We start from the raw sequence: 27500 nt of genomic DNA, 5'->3' as shown, positions 1-27500 counted from the left end.
TCCGCTATTACACATTTTTGCACTGTGTTACACTTGAACTGCAGTGCTCTCAGCCAATCAGAATCGAGTAATTTGTTTTCATGTATATTATTATTATTATTATTATTATTATTATTATTATTATTATTATTATTGGGGTAATGCCGAACATACAAGCTGAACTTATTAATATCTCCTCGTTTCAAGGCCATGGTGTGGGATTTTTCCTGGAATCAAAGACTACCATCCTTGCACTGAACATTTCAAGCACGTGTTAGTGAAAATGAAAGCATAACGTGGATTATATAGATTATCAGGAAAATAACAAGATAAAAATATTCACATACTATTGGTCTTCTTGCAAATGAATGGGCGAGACCTACTGCAGTGATTATCATTCCAGGTTCCTCGTAATGTTAACATTTCTATGCAGTCTTCCTGATGATAAAAGTCATTGGGTTCTTTCGGATTATAATTTATATATTGTACTGGGGAACCGTCACTCCACTTGAAGCTTGCTTCTGTTCCACGATCATTAAGTCCAATCCAAGAATTAAGACTGGTTTTCCTGACGTAGATAATTCAAAACAGAAATCTTTAACACCATAATATGCGGCCCAAGCTCGCGTTACGCGCAAGATGTGGCTGCGAAAAGCGTCACATCAGCAACAACACTGTTCAAGTCAATTTGTGTTGTTTTGTCTTTTTTAAGTTGGCCTCACGACAAAGGAGCAAAGAAGCGAAACTTTATCAATGATTGAAGGAAATATAGTAAGATAATTCACCTTTTAAACTTTGCTTTGTCTTTTCGATCCTTTTTTTTTCTTTTCTCTTTAGGGACGTTGTTGTTTGAGAGGCTGTGGGAATATTCCTAAGACGAAATCAAGACTGGACACGGCGATTCACGAAGAAATGTACTCGAAAGCATTTTTCTACCTTAAAGGCGAGTTTGCTGCGCAGATTTTGCTGTCAACGAAAAGAACATAGTTTGTGTTCCTCCCTGTCTGAATAGCTTGCTGAAAGCATTATCCTTTCGGCACGAAAGAGAGAGATCTCCTTCACGTTTCTAGACCATACAGTTGTCCACCGATGCTTGTGCGCGTCTTTTCAACTACGGGACTGAAATTAGGGATCCTGCCAGCGCGAAGGTGCCACTTACCCCTCCGGTACACAGTCAAAAATATACCACTTTCTCCACAACCCTCGGGAATGTGCCGACTTCGCAATGGATGGCGCCAGCAATGTTTTTTTTTTTTCCTTTGTTTCGGCGCCCTGCAATTATGTTTCCTATCATTACTTTAATAAAGTTGCGATTTTGAAAGAGCTTTTGACAATCCTGGGAGATTCAGCACAACTACATCAAAGCTACAAATTCCGGTCCTTTTTTTGGTTAAGCAACAAAAGCCCGGTTTACACTACAGAAATTTTTTGGCACGGCTCGGGTGAAATTGGCACGGGTTCAAAAAAAAAAGATTCGGCTCGGATAAAATTTGCAGTGTAAACTACCTGTCAGTACCAAATTTCTTCCGTGCCGAACCAAAATTCTCACCCGTGTTGGGACCTTCGGCGAGGTAGTCCGAGCACGTGTAAAAATTGTACGGGCGCTGAAAAAATAGGCACGGTTCGGATAGAACAAGTAGTGTAAACACCTTAAAGGGCCAAATTTGAGCCTTAATTCATATAGGCTAGCGGTTATTATTTTTTTTGCGTATATTTCAAGATGGCTGCTCATTCTCCACCAAAATCACGCAGACGTTCTTGATTATAATTGAACTGCTCATGTCTACAAGAGAACTTACCCAGGCCCAAAAATTTTGGCACGGTATTTTTGATACGGTAAAAATGATGTAGTGTAAACAAAGTTTGCCGAGCTCTTTTTAGGCACCCGTGCCAATTTCACACAAGCCGTCCCGAAAATTTTCTGTAGTGTAAATCGGGCTAAAAATACGTTTTTCTTCATTGTTCTTTATGGTTAAATCGAAGCGAAAGTTTGATCTTAACCTTCGCGAGCGATTTATGACTTTTTTTAAAGGACTGTTTCTGAAGTGTTTTATTTAATTGTTTTTATTCAAAGTCGACATAATTAGAAAGACAATTTTCTCTGACCGGACGAAGAAGGGTGTTTGCCTGTACGTTGTAATTTTTAAAGTTTACGTTAAGAGGGCATATTTTAAGTATATGCTTCAGCTCTTTCAAGCCAAAGAAAAGGTACAAATACCAGTGCATACAGAATCCAAACAATCACAACTGCTTATTCCGTTTACAAAAGAAGACATTCAACCGCGAATGAGTATTCTCAGTCCTTTTCAAGCGCAGATTGTAAGCTTGGTTTGTCAACGCCACAATCTTTTGATCATCACAAAAAATGACACCGTACAGGCAAACACCTTCGGTGACAAAAATAGATTTTCTAATTACGTCGGCGTTTCCTAGTGACTTAAGAGAAGACCTTTGAAACAGTCCTTTAAAAAAAAGTCATGAATCGCTCGCGAAGGAAAAAAGGTTAAGATCCAACTTTTGCTTCGATTTAACCAAAAAGAACAAGGAGGAACAACGTATTTTCGTTGATTAACCAGAGGAAGGACCGGAATTTCTAGCTTTGACGCGATTGTGCTGAATCTCTCAGGATTGTCAAAAGCTCAGTCAAATTCGCAACTTTATTAGTAAGTAAGTAAGTAAGTAAGTAAGTAAAACCTTTATTTAAACACGATAAGTATTTAAGCTTTGCAGCTTGTGGGGTCGTGTATAAGTAAAAAGAAAATAAGATACATAAACAATAATTGTAGTATAATTATGTAATAAAATAAGACTTAAAACCTTCATAATGTGTAACCACCGAGATATATGGGTGGAAGAGGGCCAGTAAACGATCCTCTATAAATTAGCATACATTCGGATTTCTTTTGGTGTGGTGTCAGCCTGTTATTTACGGACCAAGCATACAACTCTTTCAGGGATTGATTTAACGCAACGGCCACTTCGTCTATGGTCTTCCCGATACAGAATATGGTGGTGTCGTCGGCGTACATATAAACAGTCCCGGACTGGATGGGCGCTACAAGATCGCTTGTATACAAAGTAAATAGAGTCGGTCCCATGACACTCCCTGGGGGACACCAGAAGACACTGAGCAGAGGTTAGATCTTCGTGAATTTAAGACCGTGTACTTTGACCTGGATGTAAGGTAACTCGTCAACCAGTTTAATAAGGAGCCGCGTATTCCAAATTGATATCGAAGCTTTTTTAGCAGGATCCCCACCGTGATCTACGCAATCGAAGGCTTTCTTGAAGTTTTTGATGGCCACACCCACCACATAACCAGTATCTATTACATGCCTCCAGGTTTCCGTTAAATCGACAAGAAGCTCAGTGGAATAGCCCTTGCGATATGCCCATTGATTATCTGTTACCAGGCGATTAGAATTTACCACATGGTCAACAATCTCGTCATCAACTCTGAGATCTTGCTTGGCACGCTGAGAATGGAGAGAGGACGATAATTATCTCTATCCGTTTTGTCATCTTTTTTGTGTACTGTCGTTAGTTTTGCTGGTTTCCACTCCAAGGGGACAACAAGGGAACAACGCCTGGGATTGCCATACTGGCAATCCCAGTCAGAAATTGCGTAATATTTCTCGGTTTTTTAATTTTAATTTTTTTTTTCCGTGTCATGAAAAGTCTAGCCTGTCACTTCCCTGCTAAGTAGTGTCTTTTTGCATTGAGTCTTCTGCCCGTATTTTGCTAGGTTTGACGGGGCTGGGGTAATGCGTAGATTTCTCTGGTGCACACAGGAGAACATTTAATTCACCTGCAATGGCGTCGAAAGTCATTGTAACGTGAGTGGCGTTTTAGTGGATCTTTAAACAAAATATACCCTTATGGAGCTAAAGAATGGAACTTAAACTGGATAAACAAGACAGGCGGTGAAAAATAAATATCTGGACTCTTAAAAGCGACAAGTAATGGACTTCGACAACACTCTTTCGCCCGTCGAGCCGCAATCAAAGTGAGCTGTAATTCTAATATTGCACCAAGTGTGTTGTTTTTTACAACACTGAAATCAAATGGAAAATTCTCTAGTAACTTATGGGTTGAACAAAGACAGAGAAGGAACTAAACAACTTAAGTGGACCTGTGATCTCTGTTGTTTGGTTTATTTATATTCATTTGTCTCAATTCTGCACAGTCTTCTGGTAACAATTGGAATTTCACTAATTCTTGTTAGTCAAAAATTATTTGAAAGAAGGCTAGTTTGTTTCAAAAAATACTTCGCTGGAAAAGGTGGCCTTTATGAATTCATCATGTTGTGTAATATGCAAGCGTAACTGGATAGTTTTTATGGCAATAGTAAAGCATTTTCTTGTCAAAATGAGGTTAGCGTCTCTCTGTTGTTTTAACTTAATGAAATATACCATACGGCCTCGTGAATATGTATTCCCGTCAGCCATAAACTTGATTTCCACTCTCAAAATTACCTCCAGGACCAACTTTTTGCCTAGAATAAGCTTTCAGAATGATGATTTTGTCTTCTGTGGTGATACTTGACGATTCGGGAACATTTCGTGAAAATAAAATATTTATAACGGGTCACACGTGCAAACGTGCCCGATTATGCACAACATTCACTCGTCGTAAATAGTCTATTTATATATTGTAAGTGACGACGCGTGTGATCTGAACAGGAAATCGAAGCGTCCCAAAATTCCAGCAAATCAATCAGGACAACGCAGAAAATAGTAGGTGAGTGAACTTTATTTATCTGGCTGTCCATAACATGAGTTTTCGAAAAGAAACATCGCGATTTGAAGTTTTTATGGAACATTTTCCTCGATTAGTTGAATCGGCCTTTACAACTGTCTCAACTGTCTTTTGGCTTGTGTTTTTCTGTTAACTCCTGGCTTTTACGGTACTTTCTAGTGCGAACGTAAAGCTAAACAATGTTTGGACCTGGCATCAGATTAGACTAACAAGAAGAGGAATTATGAAGCTGAAACAACATCTTCAGTCCTTTCTTAGTGCACGTGTGTGCAATAAACGTTTCCTTAGGGCAACTGCAAGACATGTATCACATGCTGGAAAACGTCCGTCACAGAAATTTGCAGTTATTTTTTTTGAAGGCTATTTATTTAAAGAAGAAACGAGTGAATTTTTCTCAAGAGCGTGTTTTGTTATCTTTTAAACTGAATTTATTACCAAAGATTAAAAAACTAAAAGACCTCAAAATGGGACGGGGCATTACAAAACAATTAAAGGTGTGAACGTGTGAGCCAAAGGGCCTCTGCTGGTGACCCTCAAATGGTCTTAATGACCCCCCACTTGAAAACATTAACTGGAACCCTGCAGTTCAATACCACCCAATTCAGTGCCTTCTGTTGTTGTAACACGTATTTCAGGCAACCCAGTGTACGCTTTATGGAGCGTCTAGTTAAATTAATTATAGGAAACATGATTGCAGGGCTCCGAAACAAAGGGGAAAAAAACATTTCTGGCGCCATCCGTTGTGTTGTCATCATATTCCCGAAGATTGTGGCGAAAGTGGTATATTTTCGACTGTGTACCGGAGGGGTAAGTGGCACTTTCGCACTGGCAGGATCCCTAACTTCAGTCCCGTAGTCGAAAAGACGCGCACAAGCATCAGTGGACAACTGTATGGTCTAGAAACGTGAAGGGAATGTCCCTCATTCGTGCCGAAAGGATAATGCTTTCAGCAAGCTGATCAGACAGGGAGAAACACGAACTATGTTCTTTTTGTTGAAAGGAAAAACTGCGCAGCAAATTCGCTTTTCAGCGAGAAAAACGCTTTCGAGTACATTTCTCCGTGCGTGACTCGCTGTGTCAAGCCTTGATTTCGTCTTAGGAATATTCAGACAGCCTCTTAAGCAACAACGTCCCAAAAGAGAAAAAAAAAAAGGATCGAAAAAACAAAGCAAAATAAACTGGGTGAGTTAAACTACTTCATATCGTTCAATCATTGATAACATTTCGCTTCTTTGCTTCTTTGTCGTAAATCTCACTCAAAAAACAAAAATTGTCTTAAACTGTGACCGTCGTCGTCTAGCTAGAAAAGAAAAAAAAAACATGTAATAAAGGTAATAGAGAACGAGGGAAAGGTAAGTTAAAAAGGTTATCCTTCTGATTCAAGAGTACGACCTTTTGTGGATAAAACCGTAAATTGTGGATGATGTCCAATGGAACCGATCCCAGCCGACATTCTTGACCCACAGTGTCCGATATTAATCACATCATCTTTTCAGAAATGGTTGAACAACGTGTTGGGTGCGGTTGACACTTATTTAATGCAATGATACAAATCTAAGGCGGTTCAGACATTTCATCCAGAAATTGGGACTTATTATCGCTGAAGCATAGCTCACTAGCTTTGCGTTAAATAGAAAAAATACTACCCAGACAATGTTGGATCCATGCGCTAACAATAAACTTGACAGCCGACAGATTTCATAGATCTGTTTCTTGCGACAGCTGTCGCAACACCCAGATGTATAAAACCTTACTCGGGAACTGTTAAAATATAGATCAAACTAGTACCAAGACTGCAGCGCAATGACGGGCACCAATACCTCTTGAAAATATCTTTTGAAAATATTCACATTGAATAGAAACGTACTCACATTTTAGTTCTTGACTTGATAAAACTGTTCTCTGCAGCACTGTGAATACTGACAAGATCTCCACCTCTTATTTTCTGGCATTCCTGGAGGGCCTCTTGCCAGGTCTTTTTACCGGAAAGGGAGCCATTTGAAAAATAATAGCACATTGTGTTCCAAAGAATCCATTCAGGAGGGCAAATGCCAGGAGCTAAGGAAAACGAAAGACTCCTAAGATCCTTTAGAAAGGCAGGTTCTTAGTGTGAGCTACTGGTCACTTTTCAAAGAACATGAACAGTTTAGTGATTGACTGAATAAATGATTAAGTACTGTAAAATTAACCGAATGTCTCATTAGGACCTCACCTTGCATAGCAGTGTCTAAAGGTGGAGCTGATGTCACTACTTTCCGGGCTGTTAAAGAAAAAGAAGGAGCTGTACGAGATAAAATTATAAAGTTCCATCGAGTTTCATATATTTTAACTTCAGTGTAAGCCACCTATATGCACCATCGTGCACTGAACTACTCCCTGCCTACTTCCTACTATTCTCCAGCTTGTCATAGGAAAACGATCATAGGAAAACGCTTGTCATGGCAAAAAATGAAAAACCAGCATATCGAAAAGGTTATCTTCCAAAATGACTGCGACTATTTTAGCTCTATGTAAACAGCTACCACCCTTCTTTTAAACAAGCGACAGGGAGGTTAGAATGTAGGCTTAGTTTAAATTTCATTAAAAAAAAAAAAAAAAAAAAGGTAGGTTGACTGGGACTAGCCGGCATGGCGCCTGGAAGCGGTTTCTGACGCTCTGCAAAATGGGTTCTTTTGCTAAGTTCTGAACCATTCTTGACTGGTTTTTCTTTCTTTTTCGATGTATTTAAAAATGGTCTACGTCTAAACTTAGGTGTTTTCTTTTTTGAATGGACAGGAAACGCTCTAAAAGAGGTTCGGGCTCGTCTGTTAATAGCGAGGATATGTCGGCTGATGGCAGCAAGACCTACCAAGTCAAGGACGCTGTAGATGCCTTGAGGGAAGCTATGGAGGCGGGCTTCGCAGGTCTACGTTCTGATATGGATAGACTCAGGTATGAATTTACATCGGACGTTGAAAAAAATGAGCATGAGATGAAAGAAATCAAGCAGGGCTTGAACTCGGCCCAAGGAGATGTTGAAATGCTGAAGGAAAAGATAGATAAAGATTTGAAGGAAACAACCGCGGAATTAGACGCCTTACGCAGTAAAGTTGTCGACCTAGAGCTACGTTTAAACGGAGAAATTGAAAACAACATAAAACTCGAACAATACACTCGAAGGGAAAACTTGCGTTTCAATAACATCAACGAAAGTGATGGGGAAGACTGCAAAGCGATTGTTTACAACATTATTGACAACGACCTGGGAATCGGTACAGACGGCATTCGATTCCACGCGGTCCACAGAGTTGGCAAAAAGGCCGAAAGAAGATGCCGCCCGATAATAGCAAGATTTGTAAGCCGTGAGTACCACGATGAAGTCTGGAAAAATAGGTCAAAGATTAAAAATTCAGGTAACCATACGGACGCTTATATAACTGAGGACTTTGCTAAAGCTATTCAGGAAGAGCGCAAAATTTTGATCAAAGCAATGTTGAAAGCGAGGGATGAGCATGGAATACGTTATGCTAAAGTTGTCGGAAGATTTTTATTCATCCACAATGAAAAGTACAACTATCAAAATTTTCCAGATTTTCTATGACAATATTTTGTGATGTTTTCTCTTCTTCTTTCAACGGTAGAAAACCCCGTTAATTTGCATTTTTTTTTCTTAGTTTTTCAAAATGGCTGTTAATGAACCCTTTTTCACGAATAACAATCGAAGAGGCCAAGAGTCCACTCTACAATGGTTTTTATTATATGTGTTAATGTTCTTTGTGTAATTTTCCGATTCATTACCTTTTTTTTTGAAATATGTTATTTTTTCTTTTTTTCGCGCTATTTTTCTTTTCAATTTGGATCTTTTGTTACTTTTGTCACACTCCAATCCCTTTAGTAATATGGCTCCCCAGCTTGCAACACACATTATTTTTGAAATCAACAATGAATCTCAGTATTTGTTCTCTTAATGTGAGAGGACTGGGGGATAGCTTGAAGAGAGGAGAAGTTTTTAATTGGCTAAGAAAGAAAAATATTCAATCTATATGCTCCAAGAAGTGCACTGTTCTGAAAAAAGCAATCCCATGTGGTCTGCAGAATGTGGATATAAAACCATCTTTAGTGGCCTTGCTAGTAATCAGAGCGGAGTCGCTGTCCTATTTAATAACACCTTCGATTTTAAAATTAAAAAATCCTTCTCGGATCCAAACGGTAGATACATTATTTGCGACACTGAGACAGATAAAAAGTATATTACTTTAGCTACATTATACGCGCCAAATGACGACGATCCAAGCTTCTTTGAAAATTTCTTCGCTCATTTGCTTGATTTTGCAATTGAGTGCGACGATATTATCCTTGGTGGAGATTTTAACCTTGTTTTAGATGTAACCGGAGACAAGAAAGGTGGGAACCCTAAAACTCACAGTAAATGCCTTGAAATTATTAGACAGTCTGTTACAGAACTCGATCTTCTAGATGCGTGGAGAGTCTTAAATCCGGATAGTCGTTTATTACTTGGCGCCGAAAAAAACCTGAAATTTCATGCCGACTAGATGTTTTCCTCATAAGCCAAAGTCTCGTGTGTAATGTTACGAGTCCTAGTATTTCTGTCGGTTATAAAACAGATCATTCACTAACAGACATCAAAATAGCTCTACATTCCAATCCAAGACGTCCGGGTTTCTGGAAACTTAACACCTCCTTTCTGAATGATTATATAGGCCAAATTCCGAGTAGTTATTAAAGAAACTCACGAGGAATATCGACATGATAAAACTATGAACGACGCCTTGTTATGGGAGATGATTAAACTCAAAATTAGAGAGCATTCGATAAAGTATGCTACTACTAAAAGAGCCAAAACCGTACGACGCGAAGACGAACTCGAGAAGGAATTTAATACCTTGCAACACCTTATCGACACTCAGAATGAAAACAACGAAATTGACATTGCTGATACTTTCCATAATTTAGAGATTAAAGAAAGGGAATTGGAAGAAATAGTTGAGTACCGGACGAAAGGTTCAATTTTGAGGGCCAGATGCAGGTGGCTCAATGAAGGTGAAAAGAACACCAAATACTTTTTAAATTTAGAAAAAAGGCATCATAAGCAAGGAACCATCTCTCAACTAAAGCAAGCTGAAGAGAGTTTTGTGACAACAGACAAAGAAATATTATATCAGTGCGAAACTTTTTACAGAGAACTCTACTGATCCAAAATTGGCACCTGTGATGATAAAAATGATCATTTTTTTTTTTTGGCGAATCAATACATAAGAAACTAAACCACGAAGAAAAGGATGTTTGTGAGGGCCCCTTGACGAAAGAGGAATGTTTAAAGGCACTTAGCGAAATGGAATGCAATAAAACACCGGGCTCCGATGGTTTACCGGCCGAATTTTATTGAAACTTTTGGAACAACATTTCTGACTACCTGCTCAACTCCTTTCACTATGCTTATCTAGCAAGGCAATTTTCCGTATCTCAAAAAAGAGGCATTATTAAACTTATCCCCAAAAAGGACACTGAACTTTACGTTGTCAAACATTGGCGTCCAATGTCTTTGTTAAATTGTGATTATAAAATATCGGCCAAGGCTATCGCCATTCGTCTGAAACGTGTTCTTCCTAAAATTATTGATAACGACCAGACTGGTTTTCTCAAAGGCAGATTCATTGGAGAAAATATTAGACTAATCGATGCCACTATTAACTACACAACCTTTAAAAACATTCCTGGACTATTGCTATTCCTTGATTTCGAAAAGGCTTTTGACACCGTTGAGTGGTCGTTCATACAAAAAACTTTTCGACAATTTAACTTTGGCCCGACCATTATCAACTGGATTAAAATATTTTATAATAACTCGAAAGATGGGTTAGACAAGGCTGCCCTCTCTCTCCTTATTTGTTTATTCTTTGTGTGGAGGTTCTAGCGGAAGCAGTAAGAAAAAATAACGAGATCAAAGGAATAACAGTGAACGGTCGCGAAATAAAATTTTCCAGTACGCTGACGACACCACTCTCATTTTAGATGGATCACAAAAGTCTTCCACTACCTCTCTGAAGACATTAGAATTTTTCAGCGAAATATCTGGCCTCCGTTTAAACCGTAAAAAAACAGAAGCCTTTTGGATTGGTGGTAAAGCAAATAGCGAGGAGAAACTTTGCCCTGAAATCGAACTGAAATGAATGAGGGACAAGCTAAAGACTCTGGGTGTATGGTTGTCAACTGACCCGGTAATAACGATGAAAGCAAACTTTAACGAAAAACTAACAAAACTTAAGGCAACTTTGGGCTGTTGGGAATTGCGTCGACTTAGTTTACATGGTAAAATAACTGTATTAAAAAGTTTAATAATCTCGCAACTTGTTTATATTCTCTCACCTTTGCCAACAGATCAAAGAGTAGTTAACGAATTTAATAACCTCTGTTACAATTTTCTGTGGAACGGCAAAGGTGACAAAATTAAGCGTGATACTATGATTAGTGATTATGAACAGGGTGAACTAAAGATGGTTGATGTAAAGATTTTTAGCAAGGCTTTGAAGGCAACTTGGATTAAGAAATACCTCGACCAAAATAATCATGCAAAATGAAAACTTTTTTTTTTACCTGCAACTGCAAGATCTCGGTGGTGCTACCTTTTTTAGGGGTAATCTAAGTCAAAAAGATTTGTTAAAAGTTGGCAAAGTATTGGACGTTTTCCTACAAGAAATACTACAAATTTGGTCAGAAGTTACCTTTGAAGATTGCATGTCGTCTGTCACCCAGCTACGGTCACATCCTCTTTGGTTCAATTCTCTTGTACGAGTCGAAAATAAACCAATATGCTACGCACTATGGGCTACTAAGGGAATTCAGGTTGTCAGCGATTTAATGGTTAACGAGTCCACTTTTTTATCTTTCTCAGAATTTAAAGACCGTTATAGATTTAAACCAAGTTTTCTGTCTTTTCTTGGAGTCATCTCGGCTATAAAGCAGTTGTGGGAAACAACCAATGGGAAAAACCTAAGCGAAGTTTCGGACTACAATACGTTGTGTGAAAAAGTTCTGATGGAAAATAAACCAAACAGAATACTATACCAAAAGCTTGTTCAAAAAAAAGAAAACAGCCCTTGAATAGTCAGATGAAGTGGTCAGCAGATTGCAAAATTGAACCAAACGAAACTGTTGACTTTGTGGCCGTGTATCGAAAACCCTTCGAATGTACCAAAATCTCTAAACTTCTAGCATTTCAATTTAAGCTTTTTCACAGGCGATTAGCCACCAATAATTTTCTGAAAAAAATTAACTTTATTGATAACGATCTTTGCAGTTTCTGTCAACGGGAAGAGGAATCACTCATCCACTTACTCTGGACTTGCACTGTAACGTCCCGTTTTTGGGAAGCTTTTAAGGAATGGCTGATTCGTGACAAAGCTTTTCCTACGCTGGACTTGTCACCATCATTAGTTGTTGGTCTAAAGCCTCAATTAATGCAAAACAAGAGTCGCTACTTTTTATTTTTGGTCGCGAGGCATTACATTTGGACCTGTAGAACACGTAGTCAATGTCCTAAAATAGAAGGCTTCCACCCATTCCTCTCACATTACAATCCTACGACTTGTAATCGAAAGAAACTAATTACTTTTTGTGTTGCAAAGGTCTTTTTCTTTTCTTTTTTTTTTTTGTATATTATTTTTACTTTCTACTTTGCACCATTGTTTTGTACAAAAAACAACAACAAACAAACAAAAAAAAAAAAAACAGAAAAAAAAAGGTTGAGGAAACTCGGTTTGAACGTGAATTTGGATAACGCATCATAACGAACGTAACTCCTACAGCTGAAGTAAAGCTGTTCCTGAAACCCATTCCCTCTTGTGAAGATCGCTTTTGAAATTTGGTAACTTGGTAAGCTGCATTGTACTGGAAGCAAATATATAGCAGATAATTCAACTTACGTCGAGGCATCTTGCAAATAAATGTTTTGATCGAATAGCAGCCGGTATCACCCCACTCGCCAGTAGAGTACATCTCAACACATGGCTGTTGGCCGTGGTGGCTATCTGGCTGTTGCGGGGTCCATCGTGTGAACTTTAGAGGGCTTTTGTCACTCCATGTATGACCTTTAATAGAGATAGTTCTGTCCTCTCAGTCAGGAATCCGTATATCATTCATATTACAATAATCACATACCATTTAAAGCCAATTTATAAACCATTATAAATTAAATAATGTGACAACCATGACCTCTGCGAAGAAAATATGCATTTGAGCTTAGGCTTTCTCTGTTACAGGGCAACCTTGTTTCACAAGAACGTCACACCATGCACCTCATCCAATTACATTCTAGGCGCCTCGTGCTTTGGACTAGTATGTCGAGTCCGATCTTTTCTACTGTCATTCCAGTTCTGTCTTTATTGCGAAAACACTTAAGCTCAGAAGCATCTTCACTCAAATTTCCTCTCTTCCCTCCCTCTCTTATAACTGGGGCCTCAATAGAATGTCCCAGGACACGTCATGGGAAACATGTTTTGGTAGCTAGTTGTACACTATCTGTGGACTTGTTACACAGTTAACGACCTATTTTAACATGGACTCATGCAATGTTTGCATGCCAACGACTCTCTTTTCTAAAATTAAAGGATAAATCCTCCTTTGTGCTTTGTCTAATAATTATCTAGTCAATATTGTGAAATGAAATACGGACGGGGATGACGTGTTCCCATGCGGGTCACCCTTTTTTCGTTATTGAAACCCCCCTTTTCTCTGTAATTGAAATAACAAGGTTAGACGGTACCGATGCATGAAACAATAGCAATTATTTTTCTGTTTGAGAATAAGAAGCATAAGATAGTTAACTATTAGATTTTCATTACATTAATAAGCAATACACATGTAAGAATTTAATGAGGCACGTAGCGCTGAGTTGACAAATTGCGTTAGTAGAACTGAACTCACTCTTATACGGTACCATGACCACCTCCAACCTTATGGCGCGAAATTGAGAGCGCTGACCTGTCAGAAATGTGTTCCGACATCGATTTCCGCGTCTCCGATTTTTTTGACTTCTCAAAACTGGAACCGGTACTTGAAGTGCTTTTATGTGGCGATACTTTGCATGGCTCTTTGCATTTCGTTTGCCCTAGTCCTATTGGGTAAACCCTCTCTATTGATTCTTGAATCTATTACGCAGAGATGCTATGAGAAGTACAATAAAGTTGTAAAGAAGTTAAAAGGAAAGGAAAGGAACTTTACTTAAGTGTCCAGTCGTCCTAGCGCTGCAGCACTAATTGGCGACATTGTAAACTGAAATTAACAATTAACTCAAATCAAGTCAAATGTTGGTTTTTGTGGAGAGGGGAAACCGGAGTATCCAGAAAAATCTCTCATTGTAAACTGAGTAGAGAACCTACAGACGCAACCCACGTATGACGCCGAGTCTAGGAGTTGAACCTGGGCCACATTGGTGGGAGGCGAGTGCACTCACCACTGCGCCATCCCCACACCAAATCCCAAATACACTATTCCTCGAAATCCCTTTAAAAGAAATGAATAACAATGCTACATGTACATACCATAAAGTACTCCACGGTCACTCAATCCAATCCAGACTGCAAAAGCGGCAGCCGAGCCATTAACTACAATGTCGGCAACAAAATTATTCTCGGCAAGGCTTTGTATACTGACCAAGTCGGAATTCTGACCAAAGGCTCTACATGCGTCTCTGGCAGCAGTCCAAGTCTTGCTACACGAGAAAGTTAATCAAGGCATTATAGTCGCTAAAGAAGTTTATGATTTGGTTTAATTTGGTTGCTAGTACATAACACGAACCCGTTCAACGCAGATCAGATTATAGCTTTTTCAAACCAAAATGGATGTGTCACATTTAACTCAAACCTATGCGTAACAATTGTCACATGCGAGTGATACGCAAGCAAATCAGTAAACGTTTTTTTTTTTCCCAAAAACATCGCCTACACAATGAACTTCTACGAAACTGTGGTGACGATGTGGTCGATGAGGAGCAAAACAGGAAAAATTGATCTCATCAAAAAAGTAAGAGAAAATTTGTGAGGTGACGTTTTCAGTGTAAACTCTACGTCAGGGTATCGTTAGCCGTAGCAGTTTTTGTAGGAGGTGGAATGAGGAGCTTTGGAATTGGTGTAACCAATATGCGAATAAATTAATTGAATAAAAAGAAAAGTGTTCATTGATTCCGAAGGTATTAAGTGTGCCTAGTTAAAAAATACATTTTTATCCGCTATTTATGCACCAATATTGACAATCCATAATACTTTAATTTTCTTTAACAAAGGGTCAAAGGTCATTTCGCATTTTTTTCTTACAGGGATCGATTTACCCGGCTTGATCAACCCGTTTTCTAAAAACAAATTTTAGGCCTACACCATGCCTTAAAACTCCACTCGCCACAGTACTTAAGATGCTACATACCTCTGTGCCATCAATTTGTAACAGAAAGATCCATTCGACATGTACATCCAACCAAATGGACACGGAACCATGGGAACTGAGAAAATTTATGTATATGCAGAAAAGAAAAAGTTCACTTCTTTAAATCTATTTAAGCACTTGCATAAGAACTTGACAAAAACTGATTGATATTAGTAAAACGAAATGCATAAATAAATTTTTCTCCAGTCTCAAAATAGGTTTGTTTCTGCCATTTTGCTTTAGTTATCTAAAGAGACATGAAAGAGCCGCAAATCTTTGACACAGTATCACATGACATCAAAATGAAGGCCAAGGTTGAGTCAAGGCAGTATCCAATTGCGCAAAAAAGCAGATGACACGTTCTTGACATGAATCCCGATACATTTATGATTCTAGGAAAATCTTCAAATCACCTAACAATCTGGATCAGCATAGTTCGAATTAGGAGAAAAAGTCTGTTATATTGTAAACCTCAGTGGCCAGTTACCTGTCGTTGGAGGAGGAGATGAAGCCTGGCCATGGCCTGGTAAAAGAAAAAAAATAGCGATGATAAACTAACCAACTAGCGAACACGAACAAACTTTACAAACAAGACAAATCTCAAATCGAGGATCAGTCGTATTAAACAAACTATAACCCTTGACTTGCACTGGAAAGGAAGATAAATGAAAATTCGTCATGTTTCGTGTTTGCGCAATTAGTCAACAGAGCTCTGAGATTTTTTTTAATGCTTAAGTAACAAGTTTACGATTCACCAAAGACTGCCTGGTGTAGTTGATGTTGTTTTTTTTGTCTTTTTTTTTTGAACTTATCTGTATCAAAGACTAAAAAAAATGACAATGTGAAAGAAAAAAAATAATGTAATACCAAGAATTTGTCAGCATGATAATGAGACGATTAAACTTGGCCAACAAAAATCTCCCACCAATGGAAGCACGAAAAACAGAGCAGTTAAAACTAGGGCCTTGTAGTAGCCCAAATTAGGTGCAGCAAATTTAAAATTGAACATAATTATAATAGCCGTTGTTCCAGTGAACATTGAACGTTTTATTCCACGTCTGTATCAAATCGATCAACAAAACGAAAAGCAGCGTTGCATGTCTTCCCACATGAGCTCAGTGTTGATCTTGCACGGGCGTCCAAATGCGCCAATGTTTCCCAACATTCAAAGAAGTAGATGATAACCGCTTTAACATGTGGACCAGCAAAACCCGAGGCTTAATTAACGACCCACCAAAATGGTGTAGCCTTGATGGCCAACAATCTAAACCACAATCAACCAATGTGGAAATGGCTTTGAGGCAAAAAATACAGTGTGATGATTGTAAAGAGAGATGATTCAAACGTTTCGCTATGCCTTCATGCATCCAACCGGACGCAAGTATGTGGAATGTTCAGCCCGTTTCTATTACATTAGCAACCGTATAACAAATGGAATCACGAGGCACGTGGCAATGGATCGCAACTGCATAGTGGCCATCATATGTGGCCAACAAAAATTGGAGGCTGGTGAGTCATGAATCGTAAATGGTTTGAACCAAGGAGTCATGTCATAATTAAGTAAAGCACGATCGTCCGGGTGAGTGTAGTCCTGAGAAGGATTGTTTGAGATGACATTGACTGACGTTTCGACAACCTGAGAGAAAGCCATCTTCAGTGTCAAGTGATTTGTGTATCGTCAGTAGATAATATAAAAACTCCGGTCGTAAATATCATTGGTCTACTTATTCGTGATGTTATTGGTCGACTGTCTGTTGAGCCTAGATGTAATTCGCTGTGAAGACTAAACAGTGAGTTTTATAGTATTTACTGACGTTACACAAATCACTCGACTCTAAAGATGACTTCCGCTTAGGTTGTCGAAACCTCAGTCAATGTCATCTCAAACAGTCCTTCTCAGGACTACACTCACCCGGACGATCGTACTTTATTTAATTATGATGAGTCATGAATATCTCATGATTAGGTAATCACGGCAGGGTTACGTTATCACTATCGCATGATTGGTTAATCACGGCTGGGATATCAGATTCTAGTCCCAATCAAATCAAATTAAATAATTTCATTGGCACAATTCTGGGAGGGAAAAAAGAAAGAAGAAAAACTGTACACATGTAAACATATAATATAAAGTCACTAGATTACACCTGCACGATTGTAATACCTGTACAGCAGCCACAGTAGGGTATCTTTCGAATTGGCTGCTGCTTACGTACAATTAAAGGAAGAGACAATGGGAGAAAAAAAGCGAACCTTTTAAACTAATGTACAAAAATTTGGTTTTATCAACGGAGTTGATAATGTAAATTGGCCACCGTACAGAGATTCTAAAAGCTGACGTTTCGAGCGTTAGCCCTTCGTCAGAGCGACGAAGGGCTAACGCTCGAAACGTCAGCTTTTAGAATCTCTGTACGGTGGCCAATTTACATTATCAACTCCGTTGATAAAACCAAATTTTTGTATACTACTTCCCCACCGACGCAGCACCACAGTTTCTTTAGAAACTACCCCTTCCTTCTTTTAAACTAATGAACGGGTATATCATATTAGACCTATCGCGCAGCGTACTCAACCCGAATAGACAGTTCGCATTCATGCATTCAATCGGACGCAAGCATGTCGAACGATTAGCCAGGCTGCTATTACATGAGTAACAAATGAACCTCAAGTACCAATGAAATTGCGAGACTGCACGTAGCAATGGATCGCAACTGCATAGTGGCAATCATATTGGTCCGTTTCGCTGGGTTTCCAGCGTCATTATCGTTTAACATTCATCCGGGGCTTTGGAAATTTGTTCTGGAGAACTTACTTAAGTACATTGAACAGACATATGGAAGTTCAAGAGTGCAGTTGACATCTTTCCAGAACAGCGAACTCATTTGACCACGCTGAAGGGTAGCGCTAACGCAGCTCCCAGAAAGGGTCCTCTCGTCAGGCTGACCATGAAGCCAGCTATTGTAATTTACATCCGTTCCATCGGTCCACCTGTAAATTCCTTTTTGCCCGGCATCTGTAAGTCCGATCCATATCCCATCTATATCGCCAATGTCCCACGAGTTTATGAGCAATGATGTGGCCACAATGTTATCGGTGCTGAAAACAAATAATCCAGACTGAGTGAGTCATGAATCGTAAGGTTTTAAGTTCAAGTTTATTATTATGGTTTGAAACCTGGAGTCATGTCATAATTAAGTAAAGTACTATCGTCCGGGTGAGTCTAGTCAGAGACGGAAGCCGTGTTTACCGTAAGAAAACCTTTACGGGCCTTTTGACTAATTAATTTAGTTTTACACCGCGTTCTTACAAACTGGGGCTCATTCGCACGCTTGTTGACAGAGCCTACAAGATCAACAACACTTAATTGGGTTTTCGCGAGGACATCATGAAGCTTACCAAAATCCTTCAGAAGAATCTTTTTCCAGTCCATCTAGTTGAAAATATTATTAATCGCTACCTCACACTTACTCGCTATGGCCGTAATCCCCCGGCTTCTGTCTCTGACACTATACGTACCTTTTCCTTTAAATTACCTTATATTGGTCCTTTCTCTTTTATCACGCAGAAAGAGGTTCGCCTTTTTGCTAAACGTTATTGTAATAATATTGATATTAAGTTAGATTTCTCATCATTTAAAATCAGCAATATGTTCAGTGTGAAGAATCCTGTCCCCAGTGGGCTCCGTGCGGGTGTGGTATACAAGTTTTTGTGTGCGGGCTGTAGTGCCTGCTATGTCGGCCAAACTACCCGGCATTTTTCCACGCGCGTACGTGAGCACACTTTCAGTGATAGGACCTCGCACGTCTTCAAACATCTACAGAATTCTGAGAATTGCCGCACTTTGTGCTCTAATGATTGTTTTAACATCCTAGATCACGCTTCTACCACCTTCCAACTTAAGATAAAAGAAGCCATTCATATTCAATGGGAGAAACCTACACTTAATCATCAACTTTATCATGTTAATTTAAAACTTTCTTTGTAATCTTTTACATTGTCATGTTTCCTTTTGTTCTTACAGCTAATTAACATTTTGGTTCACACTATATATTCAACTCTGTACTTTGTAATTTAAACTGAAGATGACAGAAGTTTCTGTCGAAACAGGTTTTTAAATTTAAAAAGTGTTGTGTGGTTTCTTAAAATATCGATATCCCTGCTACTATCCAGACCTAAAAGCTGTACACATATAAGCATTCAAAATAAAGTGACTAGATTACACCTGCACAATTGTAATGACTATACAGCAGCCACAGGAGCGTACCTTTCGAATTAGCTGCTGCCTACGTGCAATTAAAGGAATGGGACAAAGGGGGAAAAAGAGCGATCATTTAAACTAATGAACAGGTATATCATAGTAGAGCTATCACGCAGCGTACCCAACCCGAATAGATAGTTCACATTGCAAGATGTTCGTTTGAAACAGGCAAAGACTTAAGCTGAGATTGAAGAAGGCGAGCCTTCTGCCATTAACAGTGAGCTGTTTCAAATTTGTAGGAATAGTTTCCACATAAAAAATACATCAAATGATTGAAAGGTGAAATGCGCTCATGAGAAGAATAGAATACAAGTTGCTTGGCAACAGGCGAAAGGACAACTGAAAACATCAGGGTCCTAGGCAGGCTTCGCACCTACGATCTCCAAAACACTGGTCGGTTGCTCTACCCATTGAGCTAATAGAACTCGCTGGAGTGCTTGGTGCCACGGAAGTCGTAGGTTCGAATCTTGCTCAGAACTTTGATTTTTCAGTTGTCATTTCACCCGTTACCAAGAAACCTGTTTTATATCCAGTTTCCCCATAATTTTTTAAGCCGCATAGATGTGTTGCAGGTGAAGTTTGATAGCAGGTTGAAACTGCAAGAAGTAAAGATATTAAATGAAAATCCAACAGTTATTGGAAAGTATATGTATATTTGCAAGTAAATTGGTCCTGAAGGTAAGTGGATGAACTTGGAGTAGCTTAAATTCTCATGAGTATTTTGATAAAACCCCAATGGTAGTAAGTCTAGGTGCAGATTTAAAATGGTTAGCATTAAGGTAGGGGTTAGGCATACTGTGCATGATAACCGATTTTACTTTCCAATCTCAGAGCTTTTTAGAACATTTTTCATTGATAAATCCCCTCTGGAGGGCAGCTGCAGGAGGCAACAATATTGAAATATCTTTAAAGAAATAAAAGACTGAACTGCAACATACATGATGCACTGCTAATTTTTAATTTGCTTACTTTTTGGCTTTACCTTTTGCTTGCTTTGAATTCGTAATAATCAAAAGCAAGTGAAAGCAAAACTTTGAAAAGTTAGGAAAAAAATATTTATTGTTCAGAAGCCACTTTTTAGGCTCCTGTAAGTATTCCTTTTTTTGAATGATCAAATAAATAAATAAATATATATAAGGAGGTCTTGATTTTCGCAGCTATGATTCCAGCTGGGATCAAAATCTTCCCCAGCCTCAACAATGCCATTTCTAGAGTTCACTCAGGTCTGACGGCTGACTATATTTTACTGGTCCTTGCATGGGGGACCCCCGTTGGAACTGAAGGGTCAAGGTAAGATATTTTCTGGCTTGCACTAATTATAAGTCATATATAACGTATTGGGTCTGAGTTATTTGAAAGCTGTTGGCGTTCGATTTCTGCCAAGCAGTGTCACATAAATTCTGACTATGATTGACTAAGTCAAAAGCCAGCTCACTAAAACCTAACTCACGCTATTCACCCCTTTAAACTAACTTTAGTTTGCTCTTATAAGTGCAAACTAACAACTAGATCATAGCTTAGAGCGTCTGTAACATTGAGACTAATTAAAAAAATCTATACTGAAAGGGTCCATAGAAATTTCCATGAACCCTGTAACATTGAGATTAATTCAAAAATTCTTGACCAAAAGGGTCCATGGAAATTTCCATGTACCTTGTAACATTGAGGCCAATTCATTTTTTTTTTACCAAAAGGGTAAGAGTAATATGAAAATTTTTTACAGAAAGGGTTCATGGAAATTTCAATATACCCTACAACAGTAATACAACAATTATTATTAAATTTGACACTAAATATCTTTTGACAAAATAATTATTAGCTTTATCCATAAACATGTACTTTTCAGACGCTATGGAGGAAACTGTCAAAATTAGGAGATCAAATCGAAGAAATGAAATGTATGTAAAACAATACAAGATGTAGGTGTACATGTATACGTATACATTTAACCTGCAAGTTTCCTAACTCTAACAAAATCCCTCTTGGTGTCACAAAAAGCTTTATAAGGTGCCTCACAATGTCCTCCACACTTGTCAAAGGGGTGCCAAAAAAAAAAAAAAAAAAATCATAAATCATGGATGTGTTTTCCACCACATCTGTCAATCCAGCACCAGCTGTTGACAATTCAAGCAATAGAGGACTTTTTCCGTGTTTGCAAAGCATCCACTTAACACAAGGGGGAGTTGGGAGAATTTGAGACCGTAAGTTATGCAAACCCGAGACGCAAACCTGAAAAAAAGTCCTCCATTGGTTTAATAAAATACTTCTCCAAAATAATTCGACAAATGAAGGAAATAGCTGCGTTTTTTTTTTACTTCTTCAATGAAACATATCTTCTTGATACACGCTCATATTTCCTGCCAGCCAATCAAAACACGTCTGACAACACATGACCAATCAAAATTATGTGATGTCACAGCAACGTTTACATGTACATACTCTCATCTAAACACAGCTATTGACTAATGAGAGTGTGCATACTATCCTAATTATTTTATAAGAGGTATAACACTTCAAAAAGTTAGTCATATATTGTTGTATATCTGAAGGTAATAGATGCTACCCTCGTAGTAACAAATTCTTTATGCTGCAGATTTCATAATATACTGTATTACAAGCGCCAAGGCTTTTTGGAATGAACTATATGTGGGCACAAGATTGAAGGACACCAAACAGGGTTCTCCAGAAGATCCGGCAATAGGCAAAAATCGCCATCTACTCGACCTGGGCGCAATGGCTTCTGGGCTAGAGCTGCAATGATACATTTCCTCACGATACGATACATATCTTGATACAGGTGCTACGATACGATACATACCTCGATACATCATTACATAAATAAGTATGTACAATGGGAAGGCATTTTGTGACGAACAGCGTGTTTTGTTCGAGGGTGCGCAAGACTGTGTCAGCTGGCAATTAACACAATGTACGCATTTTGAAAAATACATGTACATGTCAGATTGAAAGCATGGAACTTTTTTGCCCTTTGTTTAATAATTTCTGCGTAAGGAGTCATTAAAGACAGTGATTTCTGAATGTTGATGAATAATAATAGTAATAATATCGAGATATGTTGATGAAATATTGATATTCGTATCGTGGCAAAAACATATTGCGATTCACCGGTGCACCAGTGTATCGTTGCAGCCGTAACGGCTACTCAGGGAAAACTAATGTATATGTATTTTGTGGGGCTGGCTTGTGGGGCTACGTGAAATGTTTTCTCTGTCTACTTCAAATTTTCGGGAGAACCCTGAGAAAATCTAGCTCCATCAACCGCAAGCCTTTAATTCCCTGGTACAAGTATGCTTTTGAGTTAATAGTTTTGTCCCTGGTCAATTTCACACGCAATTTGTCTAGAAAATTCTGAAAACAAGATCCTAATTGTCCTATGGTAGGACTAGGCCCTGCAAGCTATTCACACGGTTGGTTGTTTGTATGTAGCTTCCTGTGTGCATGCTTCCTGTGTGCATGTTGGCATATTGTAAAAATCGGACTGGATTGGATTTATAAAACACGGACTGCATTTGTAAAACACGGATTTGTAAAACATGGATTTGGTAAACACGGATTTGTAAAACATGGATTTGTAAAACATGGATCTGTAAAACACAGATTTGTAAAACACGGATTTGTAAAACACGGATTTGTAAAACACGGATTTGTAAAACATGGATTTGTAAAACACGCATTTGTAAAAGGTGGTTTATCATTTTTTGTAAAAGTGATAGCATTGTTTGACTGTTTATTTGTCTATTTCTGTCTGTCCCTTTTTAATCTTAATTCTTTTACTTTATATTATTTTCATTTTATGTTACCGCTTCACATTTAAATAATTTCTCTAAAAGATTGTTTGATGTTGAGTAATATTAGCATTTCGACATTTTTACAAATAATCGCGAAATACGAGAAGCACTCGCTTACAGCGAGTAAGTATTCCCGGCATTTTCAGCATTCTCTCGTGTTCCAAAAAAAAATTTCCGCGTGCTTATATTTAACTCTACAATGCATACGTCGCGTTTTTATTTTTAAAATTATCAACATCTTAATACACAGGAGCTGGTCAAGACCGATTTCCAACGTTTTACGGGAATGTCATTTTACTAGGGCAAACATGGAACAAGCAAAAGTGTACCTAACATACAAACAACCAGGCTGCCAAAAGACTGTAATTTTAAAAATGCATTGTAGACTTCTGTAGAAAATAAATTTGCATCTTTTAAATTTGCGCAGGAGAAGATAGGTTATTGTGCGAGGAAGGAGATGGAGGCTTCTTTTAAACTTCCATCTCTGACCAGAAAACGGCGACGTGGATTTGAGTTTCCAGAGTTCCCATGGAGCTCTTTAAAAATTAAAGAAGAGCTTGGAAGAAGAAGAAGGTCTAAGATTATATACGGATTACTTCTTTGTACAGCAGGGGACACCAAGCATGATAATGGGTGGTTCTGCTATGTTGACATTATGTTTTAAAGTTATCGTTAAAGATGAATAAAACACTGGAGTCTATCTAAGCGACATGTACTTGAAATGTTTATATTCTTCATAGCAGGAAAGAAACGTTTTACAGATTTGTTATAGTAACTGTACATATCTGGACCGAGCTTTTTCAGTTAACTCAAATACGTGAAAAAGTGAATACTCTGCATCCAGCAAACACGTGAAAAAGAGTGCAGAAGGTCGCAAGAAAGAAATTAAACACGGATAATTTTCAGTGTTTGAATTGGTAGCTACAAATCCATGTTTTACAAATCCGTGTTTTACAAATCCATGTTTTACAAATCCGTGTTTTACAAATCCAGTCCGTGTTTTACAAATCCAATCCAGTCCGTGTTTTACAACATGCCGTGCATGTCAGCTAGTTATCACTACAATATAATTAATCAGTTAAGATATCAATTTATATCCCTATTACCCGCTTTCCATTCATTAAAAAAAAATCCTAGTTACAGTTCGCCTTTTCTGAACTTTTGCACGGTACAGGCAGGCCGCGTGGGGGTTCTTCCCTCTCAATTTCCAAGAGAAAATCTGGAAAATTTCGAAATCGAAATCATTTCCGGTTTCTTCATTTTCTATTTTAATAACCTTAAAGCCCGGTGTTATGCGACGTTCACACAGTGAAACAAGCGGAGGAAAATTTGGCATACGCAAGCGTAGTATCTAATAAAATTCAAGATGGCGTGCGAATCGTCGTGGTTGTGCTTTTGCTTAACTCACGCCGGTTCCCACTTGTGAAATAATCCATCTATCAATGTTAAGCCCCAGGGGAGGGGGGGGGGGGGGGGGGACGGGGCGGGCAATGCGTGGGGATTTTGACATTTTCTAAAAAAAATGAGTCAAATTCCCCACTCCAGTGACAACATAATTGGCCAAAAATATCAAAAGCCCCCACCCTGGGGCGAGTAAAGGTGGCCAAAATAATACCCTTTAGACCTTGCTGTACACAATAAGAGTGCAATGTATGTACCACTCAACTTTCGTTCAGCCACCTCTCACAAACGTGGGAAGTTCGTTGGAACGCCTTCTGGGTATTTTCCAAGATAGAGGAGTTATTTGTAGGCAACCTCGTTCCCTGGGCCTTTCCCTCAATACGTGGATAGGGAAAAGCCTTGGGAACAAGGATGATTTCCAAGCCGTCTTCATTACCCAAAATGGTGGCCATGTCAAATTCCCCATCCTGGGGACATACCTCACAGTCAAAGCCCCGTGGTTAGCCCGTAGCAACCGCAGAATACCTGGCCACTATTGTTTTCGTGTTGTGGCGTCGTTTGAATTTAACGATCGAGACCGAGAAAAACTCTGACCAGGGTGGGTCTGACCAGGGTGGGAATTCCCACCCTGGAAAGAGTTTCTCTGTCCTTGTGTGGGCCCATTTCCATCAGTAGGGCTAACGCTGACATGGTTGATATGGGATAGAAATCTAGCACTTTACATAACACTCTCTATTCAGTTAACTCTGTTTAAAATATAAGTGCTACACGGCCAACGTTTGTATAAATGTAACCTTTCCTTGTACTTGTACATGTTCATTGCCGTGACTTCAACATCTCCAGTTCCCACGGCCTACTCCCGTCTGACCTTGTAGCTCAGTTGGTAGAGCGGCGGAGATCTAACCCGAAGGTCGTGGGTTCAATTCCCACCCTGGTCAGAGTTTTCCTCTGTCCTTGTGTGGGCCCATTTCCATCAGTAGTACTAACGCTCTCATGGTTCATATGGGATAGAAATCTAGCACTTCACATAATACTCTATTCAGTTAACTCTATTTAAAATATAAGTGCTACACGGCCAACGTTTGTATAAACGTAACCTTTCTTTGGTGGAAATAGTCTTGGGTTTTTCCCGCTTGAAATTTTTTACCTCAAATTCCGCCAAGAAAATGTCTCCAGTTTCCATTCTCCCTACCGGAAAAGTTTTGCCGGGTCGCGGTAATTTCGAATTTTGGGCACAATGGCAAAACGTTCTTTGCTTCTAGCGAAGGACTGGGTCCGAAAATGGTTTTATCGGCAAATAACAGAATTCAATGCACTTCAAGCTTTGTTACTTGGTTGCCAAACGCAAACCCAGTCGGAATCCGGCTTTCATTTCGTGTTTTTTTGTTGTTAGTGTGTTGCCAGACCCAGGAGGAATCTGGGTTTCATTTTCGTGGTTTTTTTGTTTTGTTTTTATTTTTATGTTTTTCCGTGTCGGGAAAAGTCTTGCCTGTCACTTCCCTGCTAAGTGGTGTCTGTGCTTAGAGTCTTCTGTGCGTATTTTGTTAGGTTCGAGGGGGATGGGGTAATTCGTAGATTTCCCTGGTGAACACAGGAGGACATTTCATTATTTAACCTGCAATGGCGTCGAAAGTCATTGTAACGCGCGTGGCGTTTTAGTGTATCTTTAAACAAAATATACCCGTATGGAGCTCAAGAATGGAACGTCAATTGGATAAACAAGACAAATATATCTGGAATCTTAAAAGCGACGAGTAATGGACTTCGACAACAACTATCGCCCGTCGAGCCGAAATCAAAGTGGGCTGTATTTCGAATATTTTAACAGGTGTGCTGTTATGTAGAACACTGAAACCAAATGGAAAATTCTCTGGTAACTTAAAGGTTCAACAAAGACAGAGAAGGAATCGAACACCTTAAGCGGATCAGTGATCTCTGTTCTCTGCACAGTCTTCACGTAAGAAAAGAGATAATTGGAAATGTGACAGCCAATAATTTTTTGAAAGAAAGATTGCCTCTAAAGCAAATGTGTTGTTTGTTTCAAAAACATTTTCGCTGGAAAAGGTGGCCTTTATGAATTCATCATTTTTTGTAATATGCAAGCTTAACTGGATAGTTTTTATGGCGTCGCTATTTTTGTGTTTTGATTGTTGTGCAAATTTCGACAGAGAATATTAAATTATGAAAAAATATTTACGGAATACGGATAGATCGTTAAAATATCTTTATTTTTAGCGGTTATTTGAACATAAAAGATGCAACGCTTGACAAAATCTAGATGTATCACAATGTCTAAAAATTCCTGTGTTAAGCATGAGAATTCGACGAAGAGGTAAATGCGACTAAATTTGTTGCGTGCGTTGCTATTTTTGTATTTTGATTGCTGTGCAAAGTTTGACAGAGAATATTAAATTATGAAAAACTATCTACGGACAGATCGTTAAAAAAATCTTTATTTTTAGCGTTTATTTGAACATAAAAGAGGGAACGCTCAACGAGAAATAAAATTTTTGTTGGAACTGAAAGAAGAAATATTTCGCGGGAATCAGGACGCGGTGAAAATGAGTTAACATATTATCGTACATGCGTTGAAATGTGATACGCGAGGAGACAGGAATTTTATTTCTCTGACAAATGATTTTGTCATTGTAGTGTAAAATGAAGTTTATTTGGGAAGGCAACAATATTTCTTTAACTTCCTGGTTAATTCAATTTATTGCTACGACTTACTAGTGCGAAGATTGTTTACATGAAAGTAACGCTTTTTGCAAGTGCCATGGAATTGCATCATTTGCGTGACAATATATCCCTTTTCTCTAACTCAAAAACATTCAGATAGTAACAAACTTTATATTTATTAACCATTTCTTCTGCTTTTG

At 38.6% G+C, this 27500-nt stretch overlaps 1 protein-coding gene across 1 annotated transcript in view; it reads right to left on the bottom strand.

Annotated features, from left to right (window-relative positions):
• Window positions 1-27500, bottom strand: part of LOC137967385 (lymphocyte antigen 75-like) — a 242690-nt gene that overhangs the window by 115883 nt on the left and 99307 nt on the right. Inside the window, exons 20-27 of the mRNA XM_068813925.1 lie at window positions 17966-18249; window positions 15641-15676; window positions 15154-15229; window positions 14277-14446; window positions 12660-12824; window positions 6950-6997; window positions 6609-6795; window positions 327-547 (exon numbers count right to left, since the gene is read on the bottom strand). Coding sequence (XP_068670026.1) covers window positions 327-547; window positions 6609-6795; window positions 6950-6997; window positions 12660-12824; window positions 14277-14446; window positions 15154-15229; window positions 15641-15676; window positions 17966-18249 — 1187 coding nt within the window. The remainder of the gene's footprint in view (window positions 1-326; window positions 548-6608; window positions 6796-6949; window positions 6998-12659; window positions 12825-14276; window positions 14447-15153; window positions 15230-15640; window positions 15677-17965; window positions 18250-27500) is intronic.

This window comes from Montipora foliosa, chromosome 8, assembly GCF_036669935.1.
Source record: "Montipora foliosa isolate CH-2021 chromosome 8, ASM3666993v2, whole genome shotgun sequence".
NCBI classification, from domain to species: Eukaryota; Metazoa; Cnidaria; class Anthozoa; order Scleractinia; family Acroporidae; genus Montipora; species Montipora foliosa.
This window is presented reverse-complemented; position numbering and strand designations above follow the sequence as displayed.